Raw genomic sequence first — 20,079 nt, 5'->3', positions numbered from 1 at the left:
AAAGAGCTGATGATCTGAATGTGAAAAGATAAAATTTGAGGGAATGCGATGACAGAAGCACCTAATTAGTGATTCCACTGTCAAAGATTTTTAAAAAAATAAAAATAAAAACTCAGTTTGAAATACTTAGAACTTACTCCTTCCTCATGTTGGGACAATGTTGAAAGCATTGTAAGACTGAGGATAATAGACAGAATATTCTTTTTCAAAATGCCAAATGAAGAAAAATAATGTTTTGCATGACAATGAGTGACGTCCCATGGTGCATCTCTGGCATTGCAAATCATTTAAAAATTTTAAATTCTTTTATATAGACAGTTACTAAATAAAGTCACTTCTATAATTGTAAGTCTGAAAATATAATCAAATGAGACAGAAAAAGTGGTCAAGACCTTGATGTCTGTTTGCCTAGCACTAAAAAATGGGTTGTCTTGCTAATACACACAATTGATACCATACCAGTATTCCTCTCATTTGCTACTGTTTTGTCTGTTCATATCAGTCTCCAGCCCAAATATGTCGCTGCAACTTATTTCTGATTACAACTCTGCAGATGCATTTTGACAAGCAAAGCCCTTAGAGTCTTTAGTGGAAATATCTAAAGAAGCGCCCACTGTCACTTGACAGTTTCTGCTTTCTGCCTGGGGCAGGGAGGAAGCAGGTGAAAGATGAGCTGGATGACGTAAGGGTTTTCCTAATTCTGAGTTCTGTGATACAGGTTTGGAGCATCTCAGACCTCAGAGAGTTCATCAAAAAGCGATCTTGAGAATGGAGATCATGACGGTAGTGTGGACTCGGAAGAAGAGGAGGAAACAGAACAGCAGGTGCCTCCTTCCTCAGCAAACAGCAACAAGAATAATGTTTCTGAGCAGAAAGATTCAGACTCTTCTGAAGGTAAAGAGTTTAAAACAGCGTCATCCCATTTGAAAAATCCTGTTTGAAAAATGGGATGAGATTTGTATCATCTCATATGAGATCTGTAATCATCTCTGTGGAACAGCACTTTGCAGACTGCCTAGTTTCTGTGGCTCTTCTGTAATTCCACCTGCATAGATGAGAAGTGTGAATTTCAGTCTTCATTTTTTGCCTTTAAAACATTAGTGAGATTGAGCCCTGTCCAACTTCTTCAGAGTAGCAGTGTGCTGCTTCAGTTATGCTGGGACAACCACAAAGGTACAGGAGCAATAATAATATTAGGTATTGTAGTGTGAAAACTAATGAATAAAGTATTAGTAGAGGAGCATGTCCTCATTACCTTATATTAGAAGAGTTTTATGCAGAGCCTTGCTGAGTATCTCCACACCCCATGTATCTTCCTTTTCTGCCTAATTGCTCTTCTAGTTTTAGTTTGCATGTTGTAAAACCATTCTTAGAGTGCCTCATGGAAGACTGTAGGTAGATAGATTTTTCGCATGCCATGATGCAAGTGATGCTATGTAACTTCATGAGGCACACAGTGTTGTCAGCAGAACACATTCAGTCAACAGAAGTAAAGGGACACAGATGTTTTCCCAAAAGTTCTTTGTTCTCTGCCTGTGGTGCAGTACCTGCTGTTGGTGCAAACCTTTTCTGTTTAAAGAATGTTTATGTTTCTAGATGATATCTTTGTATTAGTAACTATAATCCATTTTTGTTCCTGTAATCAGCTTTCTGCAGCCATTTACTAATATCAGGTATTTTCCATTCTTATTAGAAGGAACCAGTATAAATGACACAAATGGAAGCCCTGTGGTTCGTGTACATCAGCGTAGCTACCCATTCAGAGACTTTGGTTCAAATTTTGAGTGAGTGTAGGTTTGATGGATCTCTCCCTCTCTGAATTTTGTTATATGCAGATCAGTTTGCATGACAGTCCTCTGCAATCTGTTCTTTTTCTTAAGAACAGATAATGAAAAATGCTTATTCAAAAATTATCTGTAGAAATAAACGATACTCTAATGAATATAGAGTAGACTGGGATCTTAAAAACAGTATCATATTCTTAATTTTACTCGAGATCACTCTGTGATACTAAATGTTTTAATACACATATCAGTTCCCTACCTGTGATTCCAAAATTAAACAGTTAGTGATTGAAATGATTGAAAATCTTGCCACTTAGGTTTTGACAAGAAACGAAGGTATTTGCACAGAGTTCATTTGAAAAGCACCAGTACAAAGAATGAAGAAATTCATAAAGTCATTTTTCTTAATTGATGCTTCTCTCTTGTGGATAACATTAATATTTATCAGAAAAGGGATTTGGGAGCTAATTGTCTGTAACCTGTGAGACAGACAGCTTCCTGAAGGTATTGAAGGAGTGCCATTGGGTGGTCTCTTTTTTTATTTGTCTCTGGGATCTCGTTGGAGTGATCCAAATCACTTTGGAATACTTTTAGGATGGCTGAAGATCCTGAAAATTCAGCTGAATCCCAGTGGGTTGTTTTGTGTGTGCAGGGTCTGGATGGACAGCTGTGTTTGAGCCCGTGAACTCAAAGCCCCCTGCCCCCTGTGTTGCCATGGATGTTGGATCAAGTGTATGGGATTCAGCAGCCCCAGAGAACACCACGCCAGAGGAGAAAGGATGGGCAAAGTTTACAGACTTCCAGCCTTTCTGTTGGTAAAAGAGGCATAAATTCTTTCAATTTCTTTATAACTTCTGAATAAAGAAATACTGTAAATATGTTTTTATGAAATACAATGATTATGATCTTTTTTTTCCTCCCCCTTCCTTTCCCTTTGCTGTCCCTTCTGTTTTTTCATATTGTGTGAGTATTCTGGCTCAGGGCATCATCTTTCCCTTTGCCTTCTAGTGCTTCTAACTGGTGTTAGCATGCATGTATTGTGATGCAGCAATACTGTGTGTGCTGTAACTGCTGCTACACTGAGACTACGAAAACAGTAAATGAAGTTTTAAAAAAGTTCTAAGTATTTATGTAAGAAAAGAGCAGTGTTCTAATTCTAAGCCCTTCTTTCAGGGATACTTAGAAGCACAACCAGGATATCTGTACTTCATTCTCAACGTTTGTTTTCCTTACTTTAGCTCAGAATCAGGTCCACGATGCAGTTCTCCTGTGGACACAGAAAGCAATGATTCAGATGGAAACCCGAAGCAGAGTCAGGACAAGAATTGTAAGTGAGAATGCTACAAGGCAAAACAATGTATTATTTAAGCTGTTTGAAATACTGCATGGCATACTGAGTCTACCGGGGAGAGCTTCCCTCCCCTGCTGTCTGCCTTATCTTACTTGACAGCTCTTTTATGTACAGAGATCAGTCTATGAAAATAATAACTCAGAACCCTGAATATTTTGGGGGATAATACTATTCAACAAGAAAAGGTGAAGTTTAAGTTAGGAAGAGTTGATGTCACAGAGACAATTCATTTGTAAACTATTGAAAAATCCCATTTTTAACTGGATACTTGATTATAAAATTACCAAAAAACAGAAGGATACCCTAAGTTATCTTACTGGTAATTGTGCCAGGTCCGTTGGTTAACTTCAGCTTGATTTCTTTCCCTCATCCCTTCTGAGGAAGGAGAAATAAAATTCTTGAAGAACCTTGATGGGACTAAACCAAGGTTTTGTCTGTGGTTACAACGGAGAGGTGGGTAATACTAGAATGGATAGCACAGTGCACTTCTCTGCTGCGCGTGTTTTCTGGTGTACTCTTCCAGCTGAATTCAAGATTCGGTTCAGCAGAGCTCAGATAGCAGGCGATGACTGCTTTGTGTATGCACATTTTTAAATCTACCCAGATAGTGCTCATCAGTCAGACACTGTGAAATCAAGCTAAGTGAACATATGATACCAACCTGGGGAAGAAAAACACTTTCTGAGACTGCAGCACTTCTTTTCCTCTTTCCTTAGAGGAAAGTCCTTGCCAGGGTGCTTGTGGCATTAAAACCAGTGAACGCTTCAGAAAGAATAGATACCGAAATGTTCCAGTAACGACTTCTCAGAGCTAAGCTGCAGTCAGCTGGGGTCCCAAGGACTGCCCTAATCCTCCTCTCAATCATCACCTTTTGTGTGCTTTGCAACAAGTGAAGGAAATAGTCTGCTCTGCAGTGTGTACTAAACTCAGACATGAGGTGGCAGGACTTTCCCGATGGAGAACACTGATGTCTGTTGTCTTTTTTCCTTACAAAAATAATGTTGTGTGCTGTCAGTGCAGGATCTGCACAGAAACCCTTGTCTCAAAACTCGCAGTAGCTGTGAACGCTCTGTTTGCATCACGGTAGTCGGCGGGGTCGTGCTGCGGAGTGGTTCCTGAGGTTGTGTTCGTTGTGCAACGCGAGCTGTTTGCTTTTCTCAGCCAGCGCTGCCTCGCCCTGCGTTTGGAACGTCTGCGTTACGAGGAAGGCGCCGCTCGTGGCCTCGGACAGCAGCTCCTCCGGCGGCTCGGACAGCGACGAGGAGGACGACAAAGCCGATGTGGTCACGGAAACCATCAGCACAGGCTCAGGCCAGGAAACCATCAAGCTGACCGTGGATGCTAAAAATGAGAAGGCAGTTTTCACCAGGTGCGAAAGGAATCGCCTTGGGGTGGGGTAGAGCTCTGCCCTCTGTTTTAGCCCCTTGTGTTGCCAGGGATTAATGCATTGCTTTTTCCTGTGTAGACCCCATGGTTCCCAAAGTCCTGCGTGATGATGGCTTACAGCTTTCTTGTCCCAGGCATTCTGTTCTAATAAAATGCTTAAAACAGGCTTATTTTAAGAAATGTGTGTGGCTCATTTTAGCCACCGAGCCATGTCACAGAAGCATCTCCCATCTGTCTGTCTTGCTGCCCAAGAAGTTTAGGCCTGGTCTGGTGGCAGGGATGCCAGGTCAGATTGCATAGGGGAGTCTTGCAGAGCCTCAGATGATGGGTAGTACAAGGTCTGACGTGGAATCAGTGTGCTGTTTTGCAGGGGGAAGATTTAAATGCCTCAAGCTGTCATTTTTCCCTCATTCTCAAAGTAGTACATGATAAACAATAAAAGATAAATAGTGCAAAATGTCCCCAGAAGATATGTCAGTTCCTGAGATTAGTTTTTTGGGCAACAGTTTGGTTGGAATTGCATGTGCTCAACTCCAGCCTGCTCTAATGATTTGAGAGTGGAAGTTGCTTTTGAAAAGAGTAGGCACCTAGTTCACTTTGGCATGGCAGGAAATATTACCCAATTTTAATATACTTGTTTGTTTTTTTCTTCATATTCCTTACAGATATATAGCCTGTGTAACATGCTCTAGGTGACCCTGCTTGGGCCGGGGGGTTGGGCTAGATGGTCTCAGGAGGTCCCTTCCAACCTCAACCACTCTGTGATTCTGTGATAGGCTGGGGTACGATTTAGCTAGCTGGAGTTCCTGTATTTTATGCGTATAACTCAGGAAGAGATACGTGGTTTTTATGATGTTGTGGTTATATGACTTTTTTAGATATTCAACTCAAGTTGCCTGATGTGTCTACACACTCCAGCAAATAGCTGCTGGGAGCTAAAAAGCAGTGGCTCAGCAAACAAGTGAGATTACAGAACTAAGTAAAATTATTTGAGGAAGTAAACCGAAGGTTTAAGCAACTTTGAATTTAACTTTAATAACTAGACCGTTTTTTAATTTTTGATATCCGCTTCAAATGGCCTTTGACTCTTCATTCTTGAAATGAGTGAGATTCCAGAGATTTCTTTGCTTACAGTGGTTGCATCTGAAGAGCTATTTTGATAAATGGAGTTGGTTTGTATGCATAGGGATGGCATGGCCAAACTGACTGGCTTCACAAAAAATGAAAAACGAGAAAAATAAGAATGCTGCTTGCTGTGCTAGAAGCAGCCTCTCCTTTTCCAGTTTTCAGTTTTTATTGTATGTAATTAAATCCATTGGCATTTGTGTCTAAAACAAATTCTGTGCTCCAGATGTTTTTCCTCTCTGAATACATGGTGTGTTTGAGTAGAGTTGTTTTACACGTGTAACTATCTGTCTTGATTCTCAGTAGCAGTGTAAATCTTATTTGGCACGGTCTTTCATTTATTGCCTAGCAGGGATAGGGATTTTTTTTTTTAATTTGGCTAGCTAGCTGTTGTAGGCTATATCTGCTGTTTCAAGCAGTGCAATTACAAATGTTTTTCTCTCTAAATATGCATATATATCTTGAGCACTGTCAATAAGTACAAGGCTTCCAGAACCTGCTTGGTTTTGCATGATTGCAGTTCTACAAAAGTAATTCCATTTTGGCAAAGAAAGTAAATACTCGAATAACCACAGTCTCCACTTTAAAGGTGTCTGTAGCTTTCCACAACTATAACCACAGCCAAAAACAAAAATAGAAGCTGTGGGAAGACAGAAACCTGTTGCATAGATTGTGATTTCAGCTGCTCCAGATCTGTTTAGTAGACGAGTTTCTTACAGCGTATGCGTTGCTCTATTGACCAGTGACGATAGTGGAAACTTCTGATATCCACAACTCCCCCAAACCAGTCTGTCTTCTGCTGGAGCAGGTGCAGGTAAACTCAAATGGCCAGTAGAGAATATACTTATTTCTTACCATGTTCCCTAATGATTCCAAGTAAATTAACTATACTAAACATTTAAGAATATTCTAGATTGAATACATGGTTCTTGATGGCTTTCTAGAAGCAAAATTCCAAATGTGGATCAGTATCGTTACAGCCTTGTGCTTCCACGACTCCAGTATTGGATGCAGCAAGTTCTAGGTCCCAATACCTGCTTTGGCTTAGGCAAGTCTTTTTGGTGTAAAGTTTCAAATTTGAGTGACTAAATCTGTTTTTAAGCGTGTAATTAAAACATAGTTATTTTTCTTTTCCCCAGAAGTACTCAGCTTGTAACAAAGCACATTCCTGTTCCTGTAGAAACAGGTTGTTCTCCTTTTTTTCCCCCCTCTCTATTCTTTTCCCACTACTGAAATCAGTACAGTGAAGATCTTTAATATTCCTTGGAGCTCCGTAAGGACTCTGTAGTTTCTGTGGTCACCAGGGTCATGAAAGCTCCAGATGTTCCAGTACCTGCCTCGAAATGCACTCCATGCTCATGATGTTATTTGCTGATCCTTTCTGCCTGCCCACACCACCCCGAACATAAAACTCCAGCTAGTTAATGATTTCTCCTTGCCTGGCCTGGTAAAAACGTCCCTCATGGCAGGTTCTGCTTAAGGTAGCCAATAAAATCAGTAATAGCTTAAAAATCACATATAAAGAAGATGTTTCAGATGCATTTAGCTAACTTCCCAGATCTAATTCACATGGTAGTTTCTTGTGAAAAGTAAGTAGTTTGGTAGAATTTCTCTCACTAAAGAGCTTCCAGTACTGCTAAATCTCACAATTTGTGTGTTGGGCTTGAGAAGTATGCTTTTTATGGTGTATTGAATCTTCTAGTTTTTATATGTTGATCTGAATTTTATGTGGGAAACGTGGTGTTCAGTGACTGTTCCCTTTGAATGAGCCTTCTGAATGTCCCTGCATATTCTCCTGGAAGGAACCCCAGTCGAATATAAGGTTGCAAAGTTAACTCATTTGTCTGTTTTTTCAGCAATCTTTACTGTTTTCTTTTTCTTCCTTTGCTTTCTTTTGTTTCTGCCTCTCTTGCCGCCTTTCTCTCTTGCTGTGGGTATTGCTCAGAGTATTTAGACCTGCAGTCAGAGGGTATGTATGATGGTGACGTGCTCAGGGTTCCAAACATCCACCTGACAAGTAGTCGCTCCCGTTAGTTACTTCATACTGGGCTGGAAAAAAGAGCTGTTGGACCATTGGGAAAGCTCATCTTTTCACAATCAGATACAGCAGATCCTAGAAATAATATGCTGAAAAACTGAATCGGAGGTTGTGTGTAGTCCCTTGTGAAAGCATGCGCGCAGTCAGCGTATCTGTTAATGAAATGTGAAAATGCAAATGTGGTGTTCACTCGTTCCATGCATCGTGTGTCCTTGAGCTTCTGCCGTTCCACCTGTTTGTGAGCTTTTTCTGCAAATAGGAATTTTTTATTATTATTGTAAAGGAAAGTTCACACTCGGTTCAGGATGACCATAATGAAGCTTTGCTGACTGCACTCTGCTAATGCACCCACTACTGGAATCGCTGCCTGCGTTAACTGGGGGCAGGGATAAAGTCTCTTGGGACTTTCTCACACCACCACTAACAAATATTTTTGTTTTACTTGGATGCCGTAATATGCCATGAAATAACACTAGGTATGTTTTCCAATTTTATTTTTTTATTTTTTTAACAAAATACTTATTTTTTCTGACATTTGCTTTCTGTTTTAAATTGTGGGTTCTTATTAATTACTTTCAAAAAATCATTCATTTAAATGATGTTTCCCAGCCACTGTTCAGACTAGCAAGACTTTGCTATAATTTCTGGATGAGATCAGAGACAAAAAGAGAAAGTCACTGTGTTATAAGCACATCTCCTAACTGTTTCATTTGAAGAGTATGTCACGGAAAGCATGTAAACTTTCATATCTAGAAAGGACAGATACCTGATGAACAGAAATATCATTCCGACCTCTCCGAGCAGGAGGTTCAGGAAACACAGCTCAGCACGTACCTCCAATCTCCGGAGACTCCAGGTTTTTCAAGTTACGAGCTGTGAGGTATTTTTAAAATATTTGTTTTATTACAACATGTCCTTATTTTACTTAGTATTTTAATAATTACCAAAACTTCTGAAAGCTTTCTGCCTCTTGTGCAAGTGGTCAAGTACACGCTGCATTTCAGAAGTACTTGCTGTTGGCAGTGCTTTCTGCCAGACGGACCTGGCAGCGCTCACGCCGTGACCGAGCGGTCGGCGAGGAGCAGCCAGCGCCAGGGCTCTGAGCTGCCCGCGCTGCGGGGGCCTCGGCAGCCGCTGCAGGGCTTCGCCCGAGCTGTGGGACCGGTGGGTGAACGAGGCAGGGAAGTTCTGCAGCGGTGCTGGCCTGGGCAGCCTCGCACCTCTCGTGGTCCTTGAGCTGCGGGTAGCGGCGTGAGCAGCAGCGAGACCTGCGTTGAGTGCAACAGCAAAATGATGGATGCGGAGTGTATGCAACGTGACCGGTGCTTTTCTGGGGGAAATGGCTTGCATTTCCTTGTCTGTCTGCTTAACTTTTAGCTGTATGATATTAATGCAAGCTTTTGCACCACTTTATGTTTTCAAAACATAATATCTGAAGTATTTCACTGCTGAGCTGTTCAAATAAAGTTTCTAAGCAGATCCTTAGACGATGTGCTGCACATTAGAAAAAAATTAAAAAAAACCAAACAGCTTTTGCTGTGTATGGTGATAGTGGGCTTGGGATGTTTGTAACTTTTAATTTCTTTTTCAGTTTATTAACCTTACCTATCTACTCATGCTATTTTCTTCTTAATCTTTTTTTTACTTTTCTTTTTTTTTTACTTGTCCAGTATGTTCATTCACTGCCCCCTTCTCCCCACTGCCTCCTCTGCTGGATGGTTTGATAAGCAACCAAAAAAGCAAGTGTAGAGGGGAGGCTGGAATTCCTTCTGAAAAGTGTTGCTTGCTATCTGTTAAGCACAGATACGTTTCTTTTGTGCCAGTATAATATCGACTCTGATTTTGTACATTCCTGAGCTTTGGAGGCAGCCGCTGGAAGTGCCACAGTGGTTTCCTTAGAACCGAGGTGAAAATGAGACAAAACCAGCAATTTCTGCCATTTCTGCAAGTTTTGCGTTTCTGCAAAATCACGGTAGAAGTCTCCTCTTGTTTCTGATCACGTGCAGTTCTGGGATGAAAGCATTAAACGTGGGTTCTGGCAGCGGTGAAAGCCTTACACCCTCCTGCTGGCACAGCTCAGACGCAGCGGCCGGCAGCGCGCTCCCGCTGGCACGGCCGGCGCAGGGCTTACGTGCAGCAGAGACAAGCGCCCTCCAGTTCCCCAGGCCGAGCGGAGTTACGTTGTCACAGTGGATGTTTTGAGCTCTCCCATTTTGGGATGTGTTTTTCTGTCCTGTGCCTGCTGACTGTTCACCGTGCATGACGTGCCGATCTGCCCTTGCCACGACAAGCATGATAAAGTGGCGCGAGAAGTGGTTGTCTTGCTTCTGCCTCATGTCTCTGCCTAGCTGGGAAGAGCTGCTGGAATGCTTTGAAAAGATGATTAGGGAGAAATGAGCATGCTGTGGAAGATTGGGCATGGAGCATGCCTCCAGCTTTTCTATAACATTTGGCTGCACATTGGTGTACTTTTATTCTGAAAGAGTAGAAGTGACGCAACTAATCCGAGGTCCCACTTCACCACGTTTTCAGTCAGAGGTGAACGTTTAGTGCCATAATTGGCATAGGTGGGATCTTTGATGCTGACATGTGTTGGCCTTTTTAATGTAAGCTTGCATGTAAATTTGGCGTTCGGACCTCCCACGTTGGGTGACCTCGTGTGATCCTTATCCAGCACCCACGCTGGCAGCCCGCGGGGCAGCGCCTGTGGCCTGGGGCTGCTGCATCTCTTACGTTGTCTTCTGGTCGGTTGTTGCAGAGTCTGGCTTTTAAGGACTTGCTTGTGGGCTCCGCATGAGACTTGTGTTTAGGTACGCTTTTTATAAGAGTCTTGCTTCTTCGTTCATAGTACCACTGTTTTTCCTAGTGTGTCTTTACAGAGTTTTGTTGTCTATAATACTTACTGACTGTTTACCAAAGAGACTAGAGAATACCCAAAGTGTATCCCAGGAGCCACAGTAGTGAGCTTCAGAGGTGGGTAGAACTGAACCCCAGCTGAGGCTGATCCATTCAGTGTCAAATCCAATTTACTTACTGAATTACTTAAAGCTAATTCGTGACTACAGCCTGAATTCTTCACAGGTCCTTTGGTAGCGAGATGTAGGTCAGTTGGACTCGGCCTCAGGAGAAACTACATTAGGTGCTGTAGCATGGTAGTACAATTCAGAGCCAGTATGGCATATCTGAACCCCCAGCAAAGCCGTTACAGCTTAGTTTGTCTTGCTAGATGCAAGAGGCTCTCAGTAAACAGTAAAGACAGATGGAGAAGTGTGTTGTGTGGTAGCATTGTGGAAATGTTACAAGAAGTGAAACTGGGCAGAAGAGAGGTGTTCAAAAAATTGCAATGCTAAAATTTACTCCATAAAGCTAATGGAAATCTATGGGCAGAACTGAAGTGATATCAGAAGTTAGGCGAGCTCCTGATGTTTTCATCTTCACAAATAGAACAGTATGTTTTTGTATTTTAACTGGGTGTTAGTTTTGATATAGGATGGTTTTGTGACAACCTCAGTAATTACAAAATGTGAATGTCCTTGTTTAATCCTGTTTTTCTAGGAAGAAATTGCACTGCAAGGAAAACAGTAGTATTGTTAGGCTGAGGAACCTTTGCATTTGCTGGATTTGGGCACTAGAGCAAAAAATAAACAACCATTCTGTAGCACCTGAGGTCTGCAATGAGGATATATAGTATTTCTTGTAGTATGTGTAATATATTATGTGGTGTAAATGCTGAGAACTCTGTGCAATCTTTTTGCAATTTTTTCTCTAAAAAACACGTTAATGTAGTTGAATCTCATTAGCTGAGAGGTCTGAGTTTTCAGTAGCATGTGAGAAGCAAATCTCTTCAGAGAATTCATATGGCTGCAGGATGAGAAAGTCATAGACCTTGCACAGGATCGTCCTCGTGGTGCTTCTAGCAGAAGGTGAGAAATTCCCCAGAGGCAGCTAGAAGTCAGGGTTCATCTGCTCAAGCCTCCTGTCTGAAGTAATGTGTATGCATTTGGGAAATGGCACTGAAAGCCTTCTTGAAGCCAGGTATAAACTATTACAGCTTACCATGAGCTACCTTGTCTTCTGGTTTGTTGGCTTAAACAGTAAACCTGTTCACTTCTCCCAGCGGTGAGGCAGTACGTGTGTACGTGTGTGTGTGCACAGATCTTGCACGGACACTAGGGACTTTGGCCAGAAGGGTTTCAGTTGCCTTTCTTGTTTTATATATGTGTATATCTGTTAACATAAAATAACAGCTTTTCAAGAAGTTGTTATAAATACTCCTTTGCTTAAAATCAGCATTGTGATTTATCACATAGTTGTTCTAACTGAAACCAAGGTGCTTGGCAGTACCCATCACCCTCGATTGTGCCTTACGAATTAGGAACCTGCTGCCTGAAAGGACAAACCATAGATGATGTTTAAGGTATGAAATACATCAGGTAACCATGAAGAGTGAACGGGAATGATTTATTTGCTTCCCTTCCACTCTCCTTAAAATCCTCTGCCGTGCTTCACAGCAGTCTGTGACGTGTGTCACTCGAGGCTGCTCCTCAGTCTGCCCCCCCCCAGGTGGCTGTGGCCGCAGCTCCCCAGCTTTCACATGCTGAAGTTGGCTCCAGCAGGAGGTACTCCTTGCCAGTGTCCGTACATAGCACATAGTTACCTGCCCGTCCCCGAGATCCCCAGCTCGTTGGTTTGCTGGCTTTCTTCACTTCACTGGACACCAGGCAACAGCCTACCGCTGCTACAAAGCTTCTGTCTCTAGACCTCAAAGTTGTCTTCTTCAGGCTCTCCTGTAGAAGCCCTGCTGCGTAAAGGCCAAGTGGGGACTGTCCTGTTGAGCATGGTGTGAGTTCACCCGTGTCCCACTGCAGTGAGGCAGACATGGTAACTGTGCTGAACGTGGTGCTCTCGGGGCAGCCAGGCGCAGGGGCACGCCAGCAGCCTCTGCCAGAGCAGTCCAGAGGCAGCACCAGCGGTTAGGAGGAGACGTCTCCGTCTTACTTTATGCAGGCTGTGTCCTAACCCAGGGGTGAGGATGCCTGCACCTAGTAACGCAGGCCGTACCTTCCAGTCCTATTTACTGGGAAGGCTGGAGAGTCTGGGCAGTCAGCTTGTGCTCTGGGGGGGAAGCGTCTCAGAAAGCATTGCAGTGTTTGCAGGAAGAGAGGGGCCTCTGTTCTAAGTGACCTCCAGACAGCAGTGTTTACAAACTCAGTGGTTAATTTGCAGTTTGGCCACAATACGGAGCTCAGCGAGCACAAAGAGAAGTGTCCAAGTGTGTTGGAAAGCCCCGTGGGCACGGCCGTAGGTGGCATTCACAAGTAGCTTGTGCTGCGTGCTTGGCCGCTGTGAAAAAAGGCGCAGTTGTGGGCAGACTTCGGCTGCTGCTGGAAGACTTGTACGAGTGGCTTGGAGCTGGACAGGAACTCATTCTTCCTAGAGTGGGAAGTGGTAGAGACCTGTCTGCGGAGCGTAACTCAGAAGAGGCTGCGGTAGGTCCACGTGTTGCTGCTCATACCTTGTCGTGCTCAGCCTGCCTTAGCCGAGCTCACGGGACAGCGGTTGTGTTTGTTCACAGGTGACATGCTGCCTCTGCCCGTCCCTGCCCCGAGCAGCACGTAGCTGGAGCAGCACGTAGCAGGTTTGCCTCTGGTGACCTGGAAGCGGACCGCGTGGGTGGTGGCACTGGCAGCAGGGTTATACCTGTCCGCTAAAAATAAGCTGACCAGAGGAACAGAAATGCGAAGTATTTATAGGTACCAGAGTTTATTCTAGGCTAGAAGTAGGTATTGCTATTAGCCTCCTGCATGTTCCACACAACCCCTTGTTTTTCACACCGTTAGTTTGGCCTCTGAGTGTCCTTCTGCGTAGCCTCGCGTGTCCAGCCTTTTTTTTCCATGAGGCTGTTGGGGAAAGATAAATCTCCATCCCCCTGTAGTGGTCAGGTAACCTTGGGACTTCATAATACTGGAATCCTTGAGTCATGGAAATTGTAGTGATTGAATTTAAGAAGTTTATCTTTGAGCAATTTAAATGTCGTGAGCTCAAGTTTCTTGTGTGGGAAGTCATTTTCTAATGACATTTCTGGCAACTCAGTTTAATTCTCTGCTGTCTCAACTATCCCCTGCAGTTTCTCTGAAGTGTATTTTTGTACTTGTGGTATTTCCTTTTAAGAGCACATGAGCCCTTTAGGAAGATAAATGTTTTGATCTCATTATTCCGCATTTTTTATGTATTTTTTTTCACGAGCACACAGAAAAGTAGCTACAGAAATAGAACCTAGGTCTCAGAATCTGTCCTGTCTTAGTTCCCAAGCTGTACATATATGTACTTATATGTATACATTATGTGTTTTCCTAGGAGCTGTGACAGGATTCCAGCCCAGTCATCTGCTGAGGTTTCCTTCCATTTTTGTAGGCATGCCCTCCGAAAGAAGGAGGAGAAATTTTTCTTGACTGGGTTGAAATTGTGTGGAAGATGATTCACAGGCAAAACTTTCCTCTGCCTTAGAAGGCAAAAAATAACAATGTTCACAGAAATCACTTCTCCCGTCAGAAATGTCAGTCTTTTTAATACAAACGTAGATGTTTTGGAGGTTTTGTGCTAGCAGGTTGGTTTTTTTTCAGGATTTGAGCTTCTGTTTTGTTGTAGTGAGACGTCATTGGAAATGTTACCCCTCAAGCGTGGGGATCTGTCATCGTATGTGTTACTGAAAGCAAGTCAGCTTGACTGTGGTTGGCTTCTGAGGGTACCACTCGTGAGCACCCAGTGAGTTTTTTGTCTTCCTCAGCTTTAGGTTCTGTACTTCAATTTAAGTCCTTTCTAAGTGCACACAGAAATGCCAGTTGCCTCTCTGTAAAAGCGCACAGATTACAGCAGGATAGGTGCCTGTGCTAGATCAGGAACGTGCTTTGCCAGAACCAGGAGCTCAAAGAGCCATGAGCTTGCAGAATCGCCTGCTGGTGGTGGGTAGCGGAGGGCAGCTCCAGGGAAGGTGAACGGCGGTGGTGGTGGTAGTCAGAGCCACGTCCAGGTAAGCAGCGTGATGTTGGTTTATTTCTCCCTGGAGTGACCTTGATTTTCTGGACCTTCTAAACTTGCAAAGTTGTGGCTGAACGTACTTCACGTTTGCATCCTTTCTACGGTTTGTTTTCTGTGTCATTCATAGGAAGGTGCACCAGAGGTAGCTGCAGAGGGTGACAGAGTGTCTTGTTTGCAGGCAGGGGGGATATGTTGAAAACTCTTAGGACCAATTTTGCTGCAGGAAACGAGAATGTCTTTCTTGAGGAGCTACTGTTCCTCCTCCAGTACACATATAATGCTTTTAATTCCCGTTTATTTTCAGTTCTTACTTCTTTATGAGAATTGTGTGGCCTGTGCTAGGAGAGGAGGAGGAATATACATTTTTTCTGTAGGAATTTAAGCCCCATTAATTGGCATTTTAACATGAACTTGACTTCTCCCCACACAGTGATGCAGACTGCATGGTTATTGATAAGCTGGCCATCACGGACATCGGAACGACAAAAGCTTCCAAACCACTGAACAACATGGCCCAGCACCCGGAGGAACACCAGAACACAGCGGCTGTTACAGCTGTCACAGAAACAGCCACAAAAGACAGGTGAGCTGGCCAAAATTCTCCTTTACTTGCCTGTGCCAGAGAGTTGATTTTTACTTTGTCACTGAATGTGGTTATTCTACCACTAGTGTGTGGTCAGTGTGGCACACTGAGTACATCTGGAGTGTCTTGGGGTGCATTATACTGCTGGGAGCGCAGAGCTGTTCCTGCGGCGTACTGCATGCAACTTTCAGTTTCCTACAGGCTTTACCAAATCATCTGTTACATTAGAATAATAGACTTCTCATTTCTTACTCACATAGCAATTATTCAGGTTGGTTTGTTCAGGTGACTGTATAGACATTTACAATTAAAATGGTATGAGGAAATTTGGGAATGTGTTTTGTTAACTGAAACTGGAAGGAATCTAGAGGAGAAATTATTTCATAATTGTTGTGATTGTGACTGTTTAGGTCTTTTTTTAAATATGGAAACCAATCATTCCGAGCACCTGATGCTGTCACCCTCGTAGCTCTGCTGTGGCTCCTGTTTTTGGCCAGAGAGCTGTGTAACAGTAAGGAGGTGCTCCTGCTCATCTTGAACTAACGCATCCTCTCTGGCATAGCTCATCCCTCCTGGGACAAACTTGCTGATAGGTTCAATCTCAGGTGATGGCGCTTAGCTGAAGCGAGACATCTGGGCCATCCTACAATTATATCTTCTGTTAGATACTTCTGGTGAGAGGAGGACGTTCTAACAACTGCCTTGAGCTTCATGCAGCGATCCACTGAACTCCATTAACATCTGGTGTGGATATCAGCAGTATTGGTTATTACATCTCCCCTGTACAGCTTCTGTGTAGCTTTTGAATCCGCAGTTTGCAACCAGAATCACACAAATTCTAGTGGTAGTTTAACACACGCCTGGGAGGAAGCCAGTGATCCCATCAGGTGGTTGCTCACCACCCCGCTCAGGTGCTACCAGGGCCCTGAGCGCACCAGCAGGCAGGGGGAACGTCCGTGCGGAGCTGAGGGTGACAGCGAGGCAGGGACAGAATCCCCACAGGCAAGGTGCCTGGTCCCACAGGACCCCATCCAGCGGTGGCCTTGCACATCCTAGTCCTGGAACACGCCAGGGAGCCAAGGCAGCAGGTCTGTGCCAGCAGGGCACGAGGCCTGGTGCTGCGTGCCGCGGGCAGGGGTGAGTGCCGAGGTGCTCTCGGGACATGGTTGCGTGTGTTCCAAACTTCGTTCAGCGCATTAATTGATGTTGTGCAATCAGCAAAGTGGACTTCTTGGTTTCTGTTTTGATTTCTAAATGTATTTGGTAAAAGATTCGGAAGAGGTTCTGACTAGGAAAGCTAATAATGTTTTAGCAGGTAGAAGAAACAGAAATAGAGGAGGGATGGCTCAGATACTACTGCAGAGGAAAGTACACAACCGGGATGAAAGTAAGCTTTAGGGGCGAGTATGATTCAGTAGCTGTACTTCTCTAATATTACTCTTTTGCTTTGTCTTTAGGAAAGAAGAAGTCTTGCCCTGTGCTGAAGCCACATTAAATGGCCCTGCTTGATGAAACAGATGCAATGGGACGTGTGTGATCCAGGCCAGGCTGCTACCTGGTGATGCAATTTGTCAATTTTTTTTTCATTTTAATTTTATTTTTTAATAAATGCTGCATTGATGAGAGAGCTGGCATTCAGGACCAGACATGCAGTTTCAACACCAACAATCTGTTCTGAAAGACACTTGCATTGTCTAAATGTAGCATTGATCAGTTAGTCATCACAGGAATGATGGGGTTCTTCCCAAGCAAGCCTTCTGCCTAATTTTAGTTCCTTGTCCCCTTCCCTCTCTCCCTTGTTTTTGTTTTGTATTTGGGGTTCAGTCCTATTTTCTTAGTGTTATTGCACACAGTATTCAGCTTCTCTTCAGAAAGGTAGCAGGTCTAACGCTGGGACTTGGACAGTGCACAGGAGTCCCGCAGTCGTGTGACCAAAGTTCCTGATGGAGCTGTCTTTGGGCAGCATTTGCACCGCTTTTGTATAGCAATAAAGCCTTATCAGAAACATTTCATAGGAGGAAAAGATGCAAACACTTTAAATGGGATGAGGCAGGGAGGGATTTTATTTTACATTTTTGTGGGGTGGGAGGGAAATCATTGACATCATCCCAAGCCAGAGGCCAGGTAGCTAACTTACCGTAATGCTGAACTGTCTTGAGAAGCGGGAGGTCTCTGCATTCCAGTGAATTGCTCAGTGCTCTCTCTCGGGAGATGGGACAGTTCACTGCAGGATCTTGGGTCGTTTAGCAATTGGCCTCTTCTGTCCGAGCCATCAAAACTCAACTTCCCGGATGTCATCCTCAGTTGGCTGCAGAGTATGCAAAGAAGGTAGCATGTTGTTTGCCAGCTGAGAGGATAATGATCCACTGGACTGCTGCCATGCAGGAACAAGAGCAGATATGGCACAAACAGGTTATCAGGTGTTTGCTGGCTTTTTGGAGACTAATGTATTTTCAAATTATTATGGAAATCCTTTTCTGTTTGTTTTGTTCTGTTTTTAAAGTTTTTAATGGATGCAGGAACAGCAACACTTTTGCACTTTGTACCTAGTGACAACATTGGAGAGTGAAACGGCCCCAGCACAGGACTCCTGCTGTTCCTTACCCCCAGGCAGTCGGGCATGGAGAGGTTGGGGGGGACATGCCGCTGCCTTGGGATGGTAGAGTAAGACAGTATGGAGAAATGGACTGCGCTTCAAACTGCCTGGGGGCAAGGTCTGTTAAAGATGTGTACTTGACCCTGGAACACAGGATCTTCTGCACAGGCTGAAGGACCTACTCCTGTAAAGACTGTACCAGTTTCAGACACAGGTCTGCACTGGTTTGTGCTGGTCTCTGCATTGAGCTTGTTCCCAGACTGGACTTGTGCACATAGATCATACGGGTGTAGATGTTGGGCCACTTGCAGAACCAGGCTCGGGCTGGTAACAGCAGATCGCCGTCACCAGTGCTCGTTCTCTACCCCTAGACTAGATACAGAGCTGGGCCTGCTTTTGTGTGTAAGCTGTATGCTGAAATCCACCTGTCAAATGTTAAATGCCGCTTATTTTATTAGTCCAAGATCTAAGCTGGAAAATCATTCACTTTGGAATAAAAGCATGAAGCTTGACACATAGGTAGCCAAATAGCTTATTTTCTGATATATTCTCACTTGTGCATAACGAGGGACTTTACCCTGTGAGTATGAAAAAGTACCTCACACAGATCTGTTGTTATGAGCAAAGGCATCCTAGCCAAACTTCAGTCTTTTAAAAAAATACTTTATTTTAACTGTGATATGTATGTAGTGCATATGAAAATTTCTTAACTGTGTTGAGAGGTGGTGTGTGGGGGGGAGTGAGATGAACAAAATGTTTTCGCTGTTAGAGTCAGTCTGTTCTGCTGGATCAGTATCCGACGGTGACGTACCCACAGCACGAGGCTATCATATGCCCAAGGATTACATATTTCCATTTTCGCTCTTAGGGAAGGTTGAGGATTTGATTTGTTAGAATGCCAGCTATGGAGATTAGAGTGCAGAAAGCAGGATGAGATTACTCTGTGCATCTTTGAAGTTGCATGCTGGGGTTGTGGGCCACTTGTATGCTGCTGACATAGCTGTGATTTCTCTCAGCTGCAATTACTTGGTAAGCAGGTGCTTTCATGGCACAGTACTGTTGTTCTGGAAGTCTTCTCGCTCCCTCCTTGTAATTTAAAATAAATAATTTAAAGATACATTGTGCTAGAAGGAGAAATCTCACTTTCTGCTTTGGTTACCCCGCTTGCTATTTAGAGATCAGTCCCACTCTTAGCCCGGATTTTCAGAAGTGATTAGTAGTTTTGAGTTCCTAATTGGAGACACGTTAAAGTCTTAATTTTCAGAGGATTGGTGCTAGAGATTTTCTGAAAACCAGGTTCTCTTTAGGGTGTTCTTTAAACACCCAAAAGTGAGACTATGAAAAATCATTCATCAAATACAGACAGCATCAGTGCAACTGATTCCAGCAGCTGATTGAAGACCGTGGTTGGGCTTCAGTCCCAGTAAATACCGGGTGATGACAGTAGTTCTTTTCCAGTCTCTTCTCATTCACTGTTCTTGACTGTAGTGCTTGCGGGCTCCACCGTGTTACAGCTATGACCAGGTCTGTTCAGGACTGCCAATAGCAGGCACAATTTGATCTTTCTCATGGCTTGATACATATTCAGCTACCTTGTTAGACTTACAAATGATCTTTGCATTAGATTGTCATAGACCGGGGTTACCTTAAATCATCATGCTGGCTGATGTTGCAAGAACACTGGTTCCTTGTCCCTACGTGACCTGTCCGTGATGCCTTGGTTTCGGGAGCAGTAACCTCCACCTCTAAAGTGGTACTGAACAGCTGGCAGCAATAACATCCTAAAATGTTTCAGAAGGATATGCAAGGACGTGTCTGTCTGTGCCTTTTGTTGCATATTCTCAACTCGTTCATTATCTGTTGGCTTTGAGTCTATAAATTTAAATGAAAGCTTTAATGATATATTTACAACCTTCCCAGTAAGCAGATCTAAAAGTATAGCGTAGTTACTGAGGGGATCGTTATCTAAGTTCATTAACTTGATTGCTTGTGTCCAGTTACTTATGTGAAAAGACAATTTACCCGTAGTTAAAAAGACTGTAGAAATGCATAAGGTCTCTTGCTTTTGTGACGGGGGGGTGTGATTCCTCCACATTTGGGATTTAAGCTCTGAACTATACCTCATTGGTACCATAGGATTGTTCTTCACACCAGCCAACAAACTGATCTAGGAGGAGT

General features: G+C 43.5%; 1 protein-coding gene across 6 annotated transcripts in view; it reads left to right on the top strand.

Annotated features, from left to right (window-relative positions):
• Nucleotides 1–16,951, top strand: part of PPP6R2 (protein phosphatase 6 regulatory subunit 2) — a 98,338-nt gene extending 81,387 nt beyond the window's left edge. For all 6 annotated transcript variants that reach the window (XM_035569277.2, XM_035569278.2, XM_035569279.2 and 3 more), the window contains 6 exons: nucleotides 719–894; nucleotides 2,437–2,599; nucleotides 3,023–3,111; nucleotides 4,297–4,504; nucleotides 15,153–15,305; nucleotides 16,763–16,951. In XM_035569277.2, coding sequence (XP_035425170.1) covers nucleotides 719–894; nucleotides 2,437–2,599; nucleotides 3,023–3,111; nucleotides 4,297–4,504; nucleotides 15,153–15,305; nucleotides 16,763–16,814 — 841 coding nt within the window. In that variant the 3' untranslated portion in view covers nucleotides 16,815–16,951. The remainder of the gene's footprint in view (nucleotides 1–718; nucleotides 895–2,436; nucleotides 2,600–3,022; nucleotides 3,112–4,296; nucleotides 4,505–15,152; nucleotides 15,306–16,762) is intronic.
• The last annotated feature ends 3,128 nt before the right edge of the window (nucleotides 16,952–20,079 follow it).

Source organism: Cygnus atratus, chromosome 1 (assembly GCF_013377495.2).
Source record: "Cygnus atratus isolate AKBS03 ecotype Queensland, Australia chromosome 1, CAtr_DNAZoo_HiC_assembly, whole genome shotgun sequence".
In the NCBI taxonomy this organism is placed as follows: Eukaryota; Metazoa; Chordata; class Aves; order Anseriformes; family Anatidae; genus Cygnus; species Cygnus atratus.
The sequence above is the reverse complement of the archived record's forward strand: the minus strand, read 5'-3'. Positions and strand labels throughout refer to the sequence as shown.